Raw genomic sequence first — 17,642 nt, forward strand, 5'->3', positions numbered from 1 at the left:
AACGCTCCTTCTATGTCCAAAAAGGTCGCTAATAGTACCTCTTTGTGCTTGAGAGCATATTCAGCTTTTTCTACAAGCTGATGTAATGCTGTCTCTGTTGACATTCCTGCTCTATATGCATACTGGTTCTTATGTATCGGTCTGTTTTCCAATACGCCATCCCGTATATGCCTATCTAGCAGTTTTTCTAGCGTCTTAAGCAGAAAAGACATAAGACTTATTGGTCTCAGAGACTTTGCCCCATCCTGTCCAGTTTTTCCAGGTTTTGGTATAAAAGTTACTCTGATCATTCTCCATGCCTTTGGAATATATCCTAGAGCCAAACTGCTCCGAAGCACTGTACATATTCTATTTGCCAGAAGGTCGGATCCCTTCTGCAACAGTACTGGATAAATCCCATCTAATCCTGGCGATTTATAAGGTTCGAATGAGTGTAGTGCCCATTTTACGTAGAGTAATACTAATATAACAAAAAATAAAAATGTATACCATTTTTATTCAGTTGCAATGCGAAGGCAAAACAATCTTACTGTTCACTTAGAACAGGAAGCGCAGTCCAGCACTCTGAATCGACGATTTTCGACTCTTATTGGAGTCATCATCGGAGAGGCGTAGAGCCTGCTGCTCTCTGCTCAAAGTGACCAAACTACAAAAGTTTATCTCCACATTGCAACTGACGTGTATGGATTAGGTGACTAGCGTCATCTGGCAATTGAAAGGTAAAGGTTTCATTCCTAATAGCAACACTCCTAATTCAATATTATTAATGTTGCTATTAGAATTGAAAACTTCACCTTTCAATTGCCAGATGACGCTAGTCACCTAATCAATACACGTCAGTTGCAATGTGGGGATAAACTTTCATGGTTTGGTCACTTCGAGCAGAGAACAGCAGGCCTACGCCTCTCCGATGATGACTCCAATAAGAGTCGAAAATCGTCGATTCAGAGTGCTGGACTACGCTCCCTGTTCTAAGTGAAAAATCAGATTGTTTTGACTTCGCATTTCAACTGAATAAAAATGGTATACATTTTTATTTTATGTTATATTGCAAATTCAGGCAAATATGCAGGCTGAAAAGGAAGATATATGCGCATATATATGCATATTATTTGTGTCAAATATGCATGTATAATGTATATTCCTTTAGTCATGTCAAATATGCATGTATATGCATGTATTATTTGTGTCAAATATGCATGTATGTATATAATATTTTAAGTATGAAAGTTGCTGTGGTACTATCATATTTTTCACCAATTCTTTGAAAAGTATAAGTGGTTCGGAAGAATCTACTGGCTTCAATTCAGCAAAAATTTCTGCATAAAGCATTGCAGCCTCTAATCAAGTTCTCATCCAGAAACAATAGGTTTTGGCGGAAGAGGAAGATTTGGCAAATATTCTTTATACAACTGATACCTTTTAGGTGCCTTAAGAAATATTTTGTTCATATTTGAAATGAAATTATTAACAAGAGGAAATTTATTTCTAATTTCTTCTGCGACCCTATTTACCGACGTTCTACACCTTCGTTGCGGGGTATGCCTCTCAGAGGAAAGGGGGGGGGGAACTTTTATGCCAGCGAAACAGTATTTTCGAAACAGTGTTTTCACTTTTATTTAATAATGATACGGTAAACAATCCTCATTTTTTAATATGTTATGCCTTACAAAAAAACCTTTAATTTAAGCACAAATAATTAAAAATCGTAAATTTGGGTTAAAAGTTATTAACTTTTTAATAATTTCCATAAGAGCCCCATGTTAAAACTTAACTTTGAACTTTAATAGTAATTAAACGGCACGGTAAAATTTTTTAAAAAATCAAGTCTTAGTTTTTTGAAGTAAACTATAACATACTAAAATTTCATGCAAATCCTTAATTCTTTGCCGAAGGTGTAGAACGTCGTTAAACCATGTGCTAGGCAAGTGTATGTACTAAACGAGGATACAAATTTTCAAATTGCTTCCTACTTTAACCATGTAAGGTGCAGCATCTGAAAGAAAAATAAACATTTTTCGTTGGGAACAGCTGAAGGAAGAAAAAAAATTGCTAAACTGTTTTGCAAAAAACTTAAAACTGTTACCTAGTGCGTTGGTTTTATTCAACTTCTTGAAAGCAATTAAATGCGATTTACAAGCTTGCCCATTTTTAAGAGATCCGATTAATAAATGTGCGATGTAACGTCCAGAAGAGTCAATTGTTTCATCCACACATACACAAAAATAATTATCTCCTATTGTCTCTAATTTTATGTTACTCAGTACCGCAGAATATACCTACATAATCGATCTCGTTTCTTCTTAAGCTTCTTTCACTTGGAATATTCCATTTGCAGTATTTTCCAAAAAATATTCGCAAATTTTCGTTTGATAATTTGGACAAATATATATTTTAGCTTAACAATGCTTCGAACAAATCATGGTTAAATGTCTCTTGCTTACTTGATTTCCGATTAGTTGATTTTAAGCACCTAGATATCGAATCTTGCTTTTTCTCTCCCGATTCTAATTTATTCTTTTACCGGTGTGTAAAGCAGTTTTGCAATGCTGGACTATTTAAAAAAAATTTTCGCATGGAATCTGCAAAAAAATACTGCAGTAAACTAAATAATTTTTAGATCGGTGGTTATTTAAAGCATTTTAAATTAAAAATGTATATTTTTGGTTTTCTGATTATTTTTATGCAATTTAAAATATTTAGGTTTACTTTGTATTTACTTACTGCATGTTGAGCATAATAATTTTCCCATATCAATCACCAATTCTGGATGCCTTGATCCACACAGAAATATCAGGTACGAAGGTATTTGAACCATGAATAAACAAATAAATTCGCTATTCGCTAAAAACCTATTATATGCACTTTATTTTTAAGTATACCAGTATATGCAAAATTCAAGAGAAACTACAAAAATATGCAAATGCATATGCATATGCACTATTGCATATTTGCCTGACTCTGTATATTAGTATTACTCCTATAGAGTTACGAGGTCCATTTTTTGTTGGAATTTTACCAAGCTGCAGACGGGGGTTGTGAATTGCAACATTTTAGAATTCCCTCCCTTTGTCTTTACTGCAGCATCCATCTGGCCTGCAAATTTTAGAAGCCTTGAAGGTGTTACCAGGGAAATGGACCAATAAGTTTTTCAATTTAAAAATCTTTTAGTAATATTTTTAATATTTTTCAATATTAATAATGTTGCTATTAGGATTGACAACTTTACCTTTCAATTGCCAGATGACGCTAGTCACCTAATCCATACACGTCAGTTGCAATGTGGGTAAAAACTTTCATGGTTTGGTCACTTCGAGCAGAGAGCAGCAGGCTTACGCCTCTCCGATGATGACTCCAATAAGAGTCGAAAATCGTCGATTCTAAGTGCTGGACTGCGCTCCCTATTCTAAGTGAAAAATAATATTGTTTTGCTTTCGCATTGCAACTGAATAAAAATGGATACATTTTTATTTTATGATAAGTATTTAAATTTTCTGGAGAATTCTTGGAGACACATGAATTTACACATGAATAAATAAACAAATAAAAAATATTTATACAGTATTTTAAATATATAAAAAAAATTTAAATCTTTTTTTTTTCTATTTTCAGATCAACTATTTCAATTAAGGAAAGCTTCTATGTCAAGAATTATTTGTGATAACAGTGATCACATCTTGCTATCACGTCAAGCTCCAAATGCGTTCAGAAGACCTGGAAAAAGGTTAGTTTAACTCATAAAATTAACAATATAATTTAAAAAAAAAGAGCGTCTTTTCAAATATGAATTGAAAAATTAAAAATGCATCAAGAAATTTATTTACTTAAAGTTAATTTGGAAGCGCTGTTGTCATTATTCTACATCCTGCATTCTTCTTAAGATCGTTGTCCTTTCATTTCATCAGAAACACTTACCTTCCTATTTTGTATTTCTATCACTCTCTCCAATAGCGGTATAGCCCATATCGAGCCTTGGTCTCCACCAACCTTGCCAGTTAAGTGCCGATCTTCTTCAGGTTCTCACATCTGGCAAATTTTGCGCGTCTGCTGCCACTCTTTCCACCTTTTCCGTGGCCTTCCTTTTGATCTGCCACCCTGAAACTATCTAGGACTCTTTTCGGCAATCTTTCCGACTCCATTCGTACTACATGACCAACCAGTCGACGTTTAACGAAGTTTGAGATAGGTGTCTCTTTGAACAGTTGATAGAGTTCATGATTATGCTTAGATCTCCATACACTGTTTTCGTTGATAGGTCCAAATATCTTACTTAGGACCTTTATTTCAAAGACTATTCTCTCTTTTGCATTCATATACTCTCTAAAAGATTATTAATCTGCTAGTTACATCTGTAGACCTGGATCCCGAGTACCAAAAAGGTTGATTAATAGCGAGTTTAAAATTTGTTAATCGCTTAACGGTGTCTAGTCGGACAAACTTTGATGAAGGGAAACACTGGACCAGGGGATAGTTTTGATTGTGGAACAGGTTAACAATTTGGAACGTCAGGCTACGAAAACGTTCCATGTATTTTGTCGGACAGAACTTCCAATTGATTTGTTACCATTTCATTAAACTCTCATGCAAAAATCAGACTGGTGTTTATCACCAACTGGGCATTTTAATGAGTGGAACACGAAGAACATATCAAATGACAGGAATCATATTAGTTAGTAATAGCAGTCTGATTTTAACATAAGAGTTTAATGAAAGGGTAACAAATCAATTGGATGTTCTGTCCGATAAACTACATGGGACGTTTTCGTAATCTGACGTTCCAAATTTTTAAACTGTTCCACAATTAAAACTTCCCCTGTTCCAGTGCTCTCGTACATCAAAGTTTGTCTGACTAGACACCGTTAAGCTATTAACAAATTTTCAGCTTGCTATTAATCAACTTTTTTTGGTACGCGGGATCCAGGCCTATAAGTATTTTGTTAATGATATGACCTGCAAGTATACATTTATGATTTACGGCTTTTTTGTAGCTTCCCTTATTTGGGTTCTTTCAGTGAACGTGTTTTCAGTGAACGACTGAAGTTGAAATAATCGACATAAATATGCTCCTAGGCATTATAATTTACTTTTCCATCAACATTTAGACCAACAATTTTTTCGTCATTTGATTGTGAGGGGCGGCTGCATCGGATCGCCTCCTGGGTCACCAGATTTGTCTTCCCTGGATTTCTTTTTATGGGGACACCTAAAGAGAAAAATCTCTAGAACACCAGCCGCATCTTTAGAAGATTTACTTCAACGAATTTTCAACGAAGGCTGACGAATCATTCCGCATTAATAAATTAGATAAAGTATTGGAGAGAACTTAAAAATTTGAAGAATAACGTATAACGAATTGCAAGTGCTTTGAACGGATATCTCATTTGACCCCCATGGCGATTAAGAAATACCAATAGGGGTCAAAATAAAATAATCGAAAATAGCAGAAGAATGTGTCGCTGACTTTTTAAAAAATTGTCGGAGTCCTTGATAATTCCCATGCTTCGTTTTCTTTCGGCTACCCTGTACAAACTCATGCGGCCCGACTTTTTACGTTTTTCTGGCTTACGAGATACATATGTGAAAACACAACTTCTTTTGAAATCCAGTGATATCGAGTTAAAAAATACAAAAACTTTCTGTAAAATATTCAACTCTCTTTCACTTTTAAATCAAGTTGGCTCCAGGATATCTCCAAACGGAACTGGTTGACTTGCAGTGAAATATTCAATTAAAACAAAACAAATTGTTCAAACATCACAATCAAAAACTACACTATAAAAGAGAAGTTTTTTACTTTGGAAAATCTGACACAAAAAGTTTTTGATTGAACGTACACCTACAAATCGTTTTTTTTTAGAAAATGAAATTGACCAAACTCAAAACGGTTGACGCTCAAACATCACGGACGCCAACTTGTAGCACCAATTAGGTATGCACTGAATATGAATATATTCAAACTTCGATCGATTTGTAACAGCTAAAAGAAAGATAGTCAAGCGGCATTTGTTTTGAATTGGACAATTCCCATATGAGTCTATTTTTTGCAGGAATCACTGCAGGATGTACTTTATATTATGAATCACGATATGCGCGGCAATTTTAAACCTTTTGCTTAGTTTTTTATTTAACAAATCTGAAAAAAATCGAGAATTTTTACTTTTTGCGCCCACATGTTTGCCTATAATTTCAGAGACTCTGTTTTCAATTTAAAATTTTTATTTGATTAGCAAGAAATTGAACAATTAATGTTTATTGTTAAAAAATAGCAATGATTGGGAAAAACGTTTCAAAACGAAGTTTTATCTTTAAAGCTTTTCAACCCCTTAAGAGGCTAAATTAGGGCGTCATCAATATTTTTTCTGCGAACTTTCAACATTCCGGCAACAGTGTGTCGGCAGTACGACAGTGACAGTTACATTATACTATCAAAAATGAAGGTGCAGTATTGTGATAACAATAATTATTATACTCATAGGCGCGCTAAATGTTATCAAGTCAGTCAAGTTCGATTTCTGGTTATAGATAATCGATTTTTAATAATTCCAATGTGCCACAAAATCTAGGCATGGGATAAAAAAGTTTATTTCTGGAAAGTGTATTTTTTGTTCTTTTTAATGGCGGTACAGACTCGTTTTTTTAATATTTTATTTAATTATAGAGTAATTTCCACATACCAGCATACAGTGGCGTGCGGTGACATTTTCGGAAGAGGAAGCGATTCAATAAGAGTTTAACAAATATTTTCTTACGAGGGTCGAGATCAAAACATATACCTACTTAATAGGTGTATACCTAATGTATTACCTGTTAACTTATATAGACTAAAAACAAGAACTACAAAAAATTAGGTATAGTGTTTAACCCAGTCTGAGAGACATGCACACGCCTTGAGAATGAGATTCGGGTGATACAAATTCATTGAGGCAAGGAGGCTTTACTCTTATAAGCGGGCGTCACTCAATCCCGCCCCAATGCTTCATACTATCCACTTCCCCTCCGATAGCACTCTGATGCGCTATATGGGCTCTCTATCAGCAAAGTGCTTATTATGTGGGAGTCCTGGATACAAGGACTCACAAACGAAATCCTACCCCGATCAATGCAGGTTAGTGACTCTAGTGACTTAGTATATTGTATATCTAGTGACTTATCATCGATCTGTACTGCTTGCTCAGGGTCGAGTCCCTGCTCCAGGCTTGGTTTATTTAAACTTAAAAAGAAGATATTCAAAATTGTTTTTATATTCCGATTTCGAATCACCTTCCATAACACACAACTTTCAACAATATGACCCTTATTTACTTATACTTGAGTCCTATTCTCTTGTCAACCAATGCAAATTTTTTGTCGATAACATCGTCGTAAAATTTTGGATTTTCTGATAATTGTTTAATAAATGCACTCTTTTTCAATGGATAATAGGGCTAACTTGGAAAGTCTGTCTTCACTTGTAAAATTTATTGTAAAACTTTTGATGCGTTTTAATACTGAAAAACTTCGTTCAACTGATGCACTTTTAGCTGGGATCATTAGTACCTACTATTTAATTCACACAACTTGCCCACTTCACACAGAGACTGATTTAAACCAGTAGTATTCAAAAAATTCAACCAATTCCTAAGTATTTATTTATCACTAATTTCAGGTGTTTTATAAATGACATTTAACTGAGAATACAAAGCTAGATTATCAAAAAAAATCATAATTTAATCGTACCGAATTAAATAGGTACATACCTCTGTGGCAGATTTTAATGAATTATAATTAGACATATTAAAATTACATAATTCTGCATATTCTATTTCTTTAAAATTTTCAAAGTGATAATTCATTTGTTGTAGAATATTATCAAAAATTTCGATGTATAATCGTCGATAGGTCTCTCTTTCGCCGACAATATCAATCATCATTATTTTTCTTTTAGGTTCGAAGCCCATATTTTCAGCTTTATCCCAAATATTTTTAAACAGCTCATTTTTTTATTCATCATAAGTCATCAAATTGTCTTATACAAAATGCAATGTCACTTGACTTCGTCTGTAAAATATCGTAGGTACTATAAAATATCAGTAAAAGGAAAAATCTCAAAATGTCAAATAAAATATTAGTAAAAATATTAAGCAAAAAATTGAAATCGAGCCATTTGTACCTAAATACCTACCCCTTATAGCAGCAGTAACAGACTCCGCATCTCGTTTTCGAATCGGAAGCGGTCGGACGAGCGCTTCCAGGCGTATTAAAATTCGCGTGAAAGGAACATGACTAGCGAGTGAGGTTATTAATCCCTGACCAATTTTTGAACGGGACAAGTGCATGACAAGCAGCGATTTTGAGATGCGCTTCCGTCAGGACCGGACTGAATCGTTGAATTGTGTGCTTATTTGAGACCGTTCATATGCGATCAAATTTTAATAATGTTTCAATGCCTATTAGTTACATAATAGATTACTTAGATTAGGGAAACATTGTTGATAATTAAATACTAATTAATAATATATGTATTTTCTTATATGGAAATATAGGGAAGCGGTGTTTCCCCCGCTTCCATGGACCGCACGCCTCTGCCAGCATATTTCTCAAATTGGACTCTGTACCGCCATTCTTTACTATATTATGGCGGCACCACACTTCGCTATGTGTTATTTGTTATGCTCCTTATACGGCCGTAAACGATGATGTATGGAGGGTTCACTCGTCAATATTCGCTTGATGCGCGCGCATAGCGAGTAAACATGCATAGCAAATACACCTTCGGTTTTTACATACCTCAAAGGACAAATATGTGGTCGCATACAGCTTAGCCACATAATATACAGGGTGTAACAAAAATACAGGTCATAAATTAAACCACATATTCTGGGACCAAAAATAGTTCGAATGAACCTAACTTACTTTAGTACAAATATGCACACAAAAGAAGTTACAGCCCTTTGAAGTTACAAAATGAAAATCGATTTTTTTGAATATATCGAAAACTATTAGAGATTTTTGTTGAAAACGGACACGCGGCATTCTTATGGAAAGAGCATCTTAAAGAAAAATTATAGTGAAATTTGTGCACCTCATAAAAATTTTATGGGGGTTTTGTTCCCTTAAACCCCCCCAAACTTTTGTGTACGTTCCAAATATATTATTATTGTGCTGCCATTAGTTAAATTCGATATTTTTAAAACTTTTTTGCCTCTTAGTATTTTTTCGATAAGGCAGTTTTTATCGAGTTTCGGCTTCTTTTTTAATATGTTTACATAAAAACTTTATGAGGGTTTTGTTCCTTTAAACCTCCCAAATGTTTGTGTACGTTCCAATTAAACTATTACTGCGGTACCATTAGTTAAACACAGTGTTTTTAAAACTTTTTTGCCTCTTTGTATTTTTTTGATAAAGCATCTTTTATCGAGATGTGGCTTCTGTTTTAATATTGTTCAAAATATACTTTAAAATGTAAATCATAAATAAAATTTCATATTATTACCAAGTCTCCATAATCGTACTTTACCATATACCAGGGGTGGCCAAGCTCATTGATAGCCAGAGCCACTTTTCACAAGTTAACATTTTTCGCGAGCCGCAATTAAAAACGTATTCAAAAAGTGTGTAAAGAAGGTATGTAAAATGTTTTTTAACAGAACTTTTATTTATTGAAAACAGAAATAAAATTACCAAATATTACAACTTAATTACATTTGTTTTCCTTATTCTTCTTCTCGTTGTCCTTATGCCCAATAAGAGAGTCTAACTTTGCTATCACATATCCGTCTTTTATCCATTTCTTTCACGCCTTCCGGTCTTCTTCCCATTTCCTTCACCTGTTGCGCTGTTTTCCGTCTCTTGGTTCCGATTTCCTGGATTTGTTCCACCCACCCCTTTCTAGGTCTGCTCCTTCTTCTTTTCCCCTGTCTTTTGGCATCTGTCACCTTCTTTACTAGTCTGTTCTCGTTCATTCTAGTTATATTTTAGGTTTCTTTTTTCAATTTTTTTCTCTATTGGTCCCTGTCTTAGCATGTTTCTAATGTTTTCGTTCCTTTCCCTGTCCAACATTTTTGTTTTCCTTTTTTTGGTAATTTTTTAAAATTTGATGGATAATTTGTGGTAGCACTTCTCAGTAATTCTTTCAGATGCTGGTTAGTTGTTAATACTGATATGTGTTAGGATTTCACGAATTTTAAAATGGAATTAAATGGTCTATACAAGTACATTGTTTCTAATATGGAAATAATTCGACAAGCATCCTTTTTTCATTTAGAGTATGTACTTCGATTTTGGTACAAATTTACAAAATTCGGTAATCGGCGTCGACTTATAGTTTTATTTTCGAGCTTGACCTTCTTGCGCCTCTATTAATTTTAATTCTCCAGATGTTGTTTGGGTCATATTATGGTAATAAAAAATTCACCCTATGGACCATGTTTATTTCGAATTAATTCAGAAAAAAAAATGAAGAGACGATTTAAAATATTTTAAGTCTTGAAATAAATTTTGGACTTCGGTCAATATTCCTTCTGGCTTTTTTATTTACTTGTTGAGTTTTTCTAGTTTAATATTGTAACAGATTTTTTTAAGTCGAGTAAAATGACTAAATATACAAATCAATCTGGAGTGGGCTGATTACTGACTTTTTTGTCGCACCACTCTCAATATTCTTCCGCGCAATTTTCGATTTGCCATATCACTCTTAGCTTGGATGGAAATGGAATTTGTTATAAAGTTGCATTTGGTCTTTCATATTTGTCGTCAGTAATTTAAAAAACATTCTGAAACACACATGGAACGATAATAATTTTTTTAAATAATAACACAACATTGAAAAGGATCTCGGGTACATGTATCGAGAGCCACAAGTAATTCTTCAAAGAGCCGCATGTGGCTCGCGAGCCACAGTTTGGCCACCCCTGCCATATACAAATATGTGGTGGATTTGACAAATATTGAAATATCTCGATAAAAACTGACTTTTGGAAAAAATACTAAGAGACAAAAAAGTTCTTAAAAACTTGTGTTTAACTAATGGCGCTACAATAATATTTAAATTGGAACGTACACAAAAGTTTGGTGGGGTTTAAAGAACCAAACCCCCATAAAATTTTTATGGGGTGTTCAAATTTCATTATAATTTTTTCTTAAAATACTACTGCCATAAGAATACCACATGTCCATTTTCAATAAAAAATCTCTAATAGTTTTCTATATATTGGAAAAAAATCGATTTTCATTTTGTAACTTCAAAGGGCTGTAACTTTTTTTCCGTGCATATTTGTACTAAGGTAAGTTAAGTTCAAACGAACTATTTTTGGTCCCAGAATATGTGATTAAATTAATATGTATAATATGTATAATATAATATGATATGTATAATATGTATAACGCATAGCCAAGTGTGGTGCCGCCATTACGAATATGTGTGCCAAATATCTCGACAAAATATTCAAAATTAAAGCTGCAATATTGAAACGCGAACTTAGTCTTCAAATTTAGCGTAGAAAAACTTTGGAATACGTCTAAAATATGTGCTCCGGCTATACAGCTAAAGGTTCGTTAGGATCAGCTTAATAGTTTTTACATAATAATTTTACAATCCAAAAAATAGCAAATTTGAAAAACTATTCTGGGCCTAAAATAGTACTTACTTAAGCCGTCCTCTTCTACCTTACGGTGTCGAGGTTTTGTAGAGAAGTGTAAAATATTAATCTACTTTCTATAGTTAGTGGATTATTCCTTGGGGAGGGGGAGAAAGTCCCCCCATTTGCAGCGCTATAGCTGATTTTAAAAAAATTATCCTTATTCCATAATTCCAAGTTCCGTTTGCTTATTTCTCCATCATGTAAACTATCCATTGTCGTGCTAGACATGCAGGACTCAACCGAGTGCGATCCGAACTACCACCCTGGGTCTTCCTCTTAGCATCATCCCACACGACTTAGTTTTCAACCCTTAAGGTCAATCCCTATTTAGTTTGCATACATTCCCGAAAAAATTTGCATCAGGCACATAATTCTTTTGTTGCTCACGGTGGTTGTAAGTCACCCGAGTCCATCGTTTATTTCTTCTTTCTTGTTGAGCTTGCTGTGCTCCTCTGTTTCTCTGTTTTCTATTCTTATTATGATAAGTCATTCTCTCATAATATGTTTCAAGTTTATTCGTATTGTATTCTTTCTATATTGATATTTCCTCGTATAATTTTGTCTTTCGTATTTATTTGTATACTTGTAATTTTTCTTATTGTTTTAGTTTGTTTTCCAGTAAGTTTGACCCCTATACGTCCTTGTATCACGACGTCTATCTTCTTTTGTTTTTCTATAACTTTTATCACGGTACATCTTCGGCTCCTGTGATTCGTATTGTTTTTTGTTTCTGTAATTCCCTCTTCTTTCAGAGGTATTTTTGTAATTTTCCTGTATTACATTTTCACGTTCGTTCCGTCGATCGACGTTTTGTATTGAACTGTGTTGTTTTGTGTGTGTATTCTTGTATTCGTGTCCGTTTGGTACAGTTTTTTTCCTCCCTTTATACCTACTGTTTCTTCGGTTTTTGGAGTTTTCTAAGTTTTCTGTTTGGACAAGTGTTTCTTGATCCTTAACGTATGTAGTTGGCCCTGATAAGGAGCTTAAGTTTCCTGCTTTTACAATTGTCATTGTTTTATGCTTTGTTTGTTGAGTACTGGATTCCTTTCTTTGTGTCGTTCCTGACACTATCCATTCTAGTCTCGTGTTTTGGCTAAGTAGACCGTGACTTAATCGGTCCATACCCTCCATCAATATGTGGCTATATTCTTTGACCCCTAAAAGTAAGTCTATCTTCCCTACCTTGTAGTATCTTGGGTCTGCCAGTAGTGTATTTTTCTCGTTATAGTCCTGTAGCACTATGTCCTGTTCCAGTAAATCCCTTGTTATTTTTGGTAATACCAGTGCCTCTATTTCCATCTCGAAATCACTTTGGAAATGAGTTTCAATCAATAGTTTCATGTTCCAGTTATAGTCTTTTCGCCTGACGAGCGTATTCCCGATATGGTCGCCTGTATTGGCTGCCTTTTTGTACCTAGCGACGTCGCTGCTTGTTCTGTTATAAATGCGCATTGTGACCCTTGGTCTATTAGTGCTCTCATTATGTGAGAATCTCCTTTCGCATCTTTTATGCGTACCACTGTTTTGGCTAGTAGTGCTTCACCTTCCTTATGGCTTGCACAGTTAACTGAGTTTTGACCTCTGTGTTGTGTGTTGTTGTTGTTCCTTTGCCCATGGTTCTCTTGCGTATTTTCTTGCCTTCCGTTATTTTGTTCTCTGGAGTTGTTGGAATAATTATTTCCTCCCCTGTACCTGTCCGATTGGTACCCGTTTCTCCTATTGTTCGATTCTCTTCCATAATGCAACATTGTGTGGTGGTCTCCGCCATATTGTCTGCACCTCAACTGTGAAAGATATTTTTTTTCTTTATTATGTGCTAGGAAATTTGCACACCATCCTTTTTCTCTTATTATTCTGTTCCGTTCTCTTGTATTGAGTTCCTGAAATTCTCTGCAGTGTGCTACTCCGTGATCTCCGTTGTACATCACGCAACTTATTCGTGTTTTCCTACCCGATAATCCTTGTTTCTCTTGTCTCTTTTCTGATTCCAGCAGCTCCAGTATTTGGAATCTTCGCTGTAAGAATGTTTGTGTTGATTTGTACTTCGGTATCTCTCTACTGTCTCCGATATGGTTTTCGTATAGCTCCCCTTGTTTCATTATCCCATTTTGTTATGCTTATTCAGGCTATCAATGGGCTCCACGCTTCCGTGTCTGTTCCTAATCCTCCTATGGCTTCCAGGCACTCATGGAAAGTTTCATGTAGTGATTTCAGTGCTCTAGCGGAAGCTTCCTTTACTACCTGGTATCATCTGTCCTGTACCTGAGCTAGTTGCATCCTGTCTATCAGTTTAAACAATATCATCCTTGGGTTTTCATATCTTTCTTAACATGTTCCAGGCCACTTCGTAGTTGGTCTCGGATATGTGTAAGTGTTGTATCATTTTGTTGGCTTCCCCTCTTACTTGGGTTTTTAGGTACTGCATTTTTTCTGAGTTTGATAACTGGTCGTTTTCATGTATTACTTTAGTAAACAGATCGTGGAAAGTTCTCCACGTCTCGTATCTTCCTTCATACACAGGAACTTCACCTGCGGTAATGTCACACCATCTCTCCTTTGTGTGCTGTCTGGCCGTTGCATTCCTGGCCGTAATTTCTTTAAAGTTTCCCTGACTGTACTCCTTAGTTGATTTATTCTCTCTACTTCTCCATTATCCAAAAAGTCTAGCTCCTCATTTACTGTTGCTTCGATCATGAGTGTCTTTACTTTTTCCTTGTGTTCTTTTAATTCTAACTGCAGTTCTTCATCCTCCTGCAAGTCTTGTTCATTTTCCTACCGTAGTAATTCCTCGATTCTTTGTTTCCTTATCTGTATCTCCCTTACTTTTCCTCTTTTCAGGTTTCTTCCATATTCCTCCAACAGGGTTTTACCCTCAATATAAGTCCTATGGACCTGGTCGTAGTATTTTGTTTCAAAGTATTTGTCTTTCGACGACCCTCCATCTTGCAGTTTTTCGTGGTTGTTTTGAAATTTTGTCCAATACTCCTCCAACTTTTCGTGACGCTCTTTAACATATTGCTGATTTTTTCGAGCAGCAGAATCCTTTTTGATATTGGTTACAATTTTAGCTATTTCCGCTCCGATATCAGCCTGTTTCACATATACCGCTTTCATGTTTTAAGATTTTTTTTTTGTTGATTTTACTGCGTTAATTAAGAACTAAATAATATTATACGCTATTAAAGTGGTGTTGTTTATTTTTTCAACGATTATGACCCACCTTGTTTATAAATAATACATGTGATACTACAATTACTTACGGATGCAAACTTTTAGGCTGTAGGAAACTTTTTTTTTGTTGATTTTACTGCGTTAATTAAAAACTAAATAATATTATACGCTATTAAAGTGGTGTTGTTTATTTTTTCAACGATTATGACCCACCTTGTTTATAAATAATACATGTGATACTACAATTACTCACGGAGACTTGCAGCAGCTGTTATGTAATACGAATCCTGCAAACGTGTTATGTTGTGGTGACATTGACTTAATTATGTGGAATGGTCGAATGTGTCTTGAGGTAATGTAGGTATGTAGGTGTTTGAAAATATCATATTTGAAATTCTTGTAGACGGAGACATCAATTTAAAAAATATATCAAAATGTGATGTAAGGCCAAGAATATATATTATTTTTAGAGCACGTTATGATTTTAAATTCGCCTTTTACCTTGTATATTTTTTTGTAGGAGCAATCCTGCAAGTTCTCTCCAAATGTCTCCTGTTATAGGCAAAAATATAGGAGCAAAATGCAAATTTTTTTATTTTTTTGCAGATTTTGTTAAATAAAAAATTAAGAACAAGGTTTGCGACTTGATCATATCGTAACTGTCCATACAAGCTGCATCCTGAAGTGATTGTAGCAAAGAAATTGTGGGGTTAGGGGTAGGAGGAAAGGTTTGGATATTCCCTCTAAAACCTAGTAAAATGGTCATGGCAAGCTATCACATAATACATTTTCTTAAAAAACCTTTTGAACCGTTTTTGAACAGCTTGTTCATTCGCCTTCATCCATTTAATACTAACATATTTGGTAAAAGTGTGATGCACCCATCTTAAATTGTTATTGTCTTTGTTTTCTTTATAATATAATATTACGTATCGCATCTTCGAATAACATACTTTTCACGTATTCTTCTTGTTTAACCGAAATAGTAAATGTCCTTTCAAACATAATTGATTATAGACAACTGTTTAAATATTAACTGAATAAATAGTCTGTACGTGAACGAAATAATATGAATGAAATAAAATTTTTCTTTTGTGTTTTTCAGGAACGAATTCGTGGACTGCCATAGTAATATCATACCAAACATAGATCTTCGATACTGGGCCCAATAGATATTTACACTATTTTTGAGATTTATTCGTTATAAATAGTATTTATTCGTTTTATTATCGTTAACTTTTGTATTTTTATGTATTATGTATAGTTTTATCTTATGAATGTTCGAAAATATTATGATTAACTTTTATCTTTCTGTATTATGTAAAGGTTTATCTTATTAATTTTTGAAAATAAATTTTGTCAGGATTTTACAAAACAGGGTTTTTATTATTTATTTTTTTTAAAATCGAAAAAACCGTTTTTGGCTGTCTAGAGATGCATCTCGGGACAGTCAATTTTAGGATTTAGGATCCTGACTACAACAAACAAAAAAAAAACTAAAAGTGTGAATTTTGTCAGAAAATTTGGTATGTATGGTTATAACAATATTTGGAACAACTTTTCCAAATATCTTTTCGATATCTCTAACGTGAAGCAAATCGAATAGCATATCGAAAATTCACCCTGTTTGTGGATTCGCAGTAGGCCGCGTTTAAAATTTAAAGTTCAGTTAATTTTTTTAAAAATTGTGAACCAGCAACCTGTATGACTGTGCAAAATTTCAAATATGTATATTTTGATAGCCGAAATATAGGGGTGTCTTCATCTTAAATGTGACACACTTTATCTTATCAATTCGATAATTTATTGCAACTAATATAGTCGTATTTTTATAGATTCAAAATATACAATCAAAATACTGACTAATTCACTAATTTTATCGTTTTATTATCGTTAACTTTTGTATTTTTATGTATTATGTATAGTTTTATCTTATGAATGTTCGAAAATATTATGATTAACTTTTATCTTTCTGTATTATGTAAAGGTTTATCTTATTAATTTTTGAAAATAAATTTTGTCAGGATTTTACAAAACAGGGTTTTTATTATTTATTTTTTTTAATAAAAGTAAAGTAATGCAGATGTAATAAGAGATGTAAATACTTTCTTCTTCTCAGTCCGTTATAATTTTTAATCCTTAACCACTGACATGCCGTATCATGTGCCCCATGTCAGTGTTTACGTTTCTATAGTTAAAAGCAGTCCAGTGTACTCTTTCGCTATTAGTATGGTAGCAAGTTCATCCAGTTGTTCCACCTTCAAGTGGAAAGCAGTATTTTACATTAAATATAAATGATTAATATAGAATCATAAGATTCGATTCCAGCAATAAAATTGCTGGTAAATAACTTTTTCCAAAAATGGCCTATTCTCCAATAATCTGCCCAGACTAAACCTACTTCGCACATAACTACATATAGCCGGTTGCGGAAAATGCCTTTTCGGCCTCTGGGCTGGTCGGTTTTAACGTCATTAAATAGTCATAAACCATGGACAAATGATCGCCTTTCAATCCTTCGGTCTCATAAACGGTCATTTCCTTTTTCAAATCCTGTTCGTAATCTTTTTGAGAACCAACTTTTTTTGGTTATTAAAGTTTTCTCTCTCTCGTTTCAGTTCAATCTCAAGTTATTGTTCTAAAGTAACATTCACGTGCTGTGGATTAGCCGACCCATCTTTTACTCCCATTACGTCCTCTTGCACTGGTTCCACAATCACTTGTTTATTTATACGACTCAGCAAAGCCTATAGCGGGATAAGATGGTCAAAAATGCCCCCGCATCGATCAGCCCCGCTACTTATGTTTTCGATAAAGGATATGAAATTATGCCCTCATGCAAATTTTTAGCTT

General features: G+C 34.2%; 1 protein-coding gene across 1 annotated transcript in view; it reads left to right on the top strand.

Annotated features, from left to right (window-relative positions):
- The window catches only part of LOC114339255 (chorion peroxidase-like), a 141,739-nt gene extending 125,575 nt beyond the window's left edge, over window positions 1–16,164 (top strand). The window contains exons 13-14 of the mRNA XM_050658630.1: window positions 3,613–3,724; window positions 15,895–16,164. Coding sequence (XP_050514587.1) covers window positions 3,613–3,724; window positions 15,895–15,961 — 179 coding nt within the window. The 3' untranslated portion in view covers window positions 15,962–16,164. The remainder of the gene's footprint in view (window positions 1–3,612; window positions 3,725–15,894) is intronic.
- The last annotated feature ends 1,478 nt before the right edge of the window (window positions 16,165–17,642 follow it).

This window comes from Diabrotica virgifera, chromosome 8, assembly GCF_917563875.1.
Source record: "Diabrotica virgifera virgifera chromosome 8, PGI_DIABVI_V3a".
NCBI classification, from domain to species: Eukaryota; Metazoa; Arthropoda; class Insecta; order Coleoptera; family Chrysomelidae; genus Diabrotica; species Diabrotica virgifera.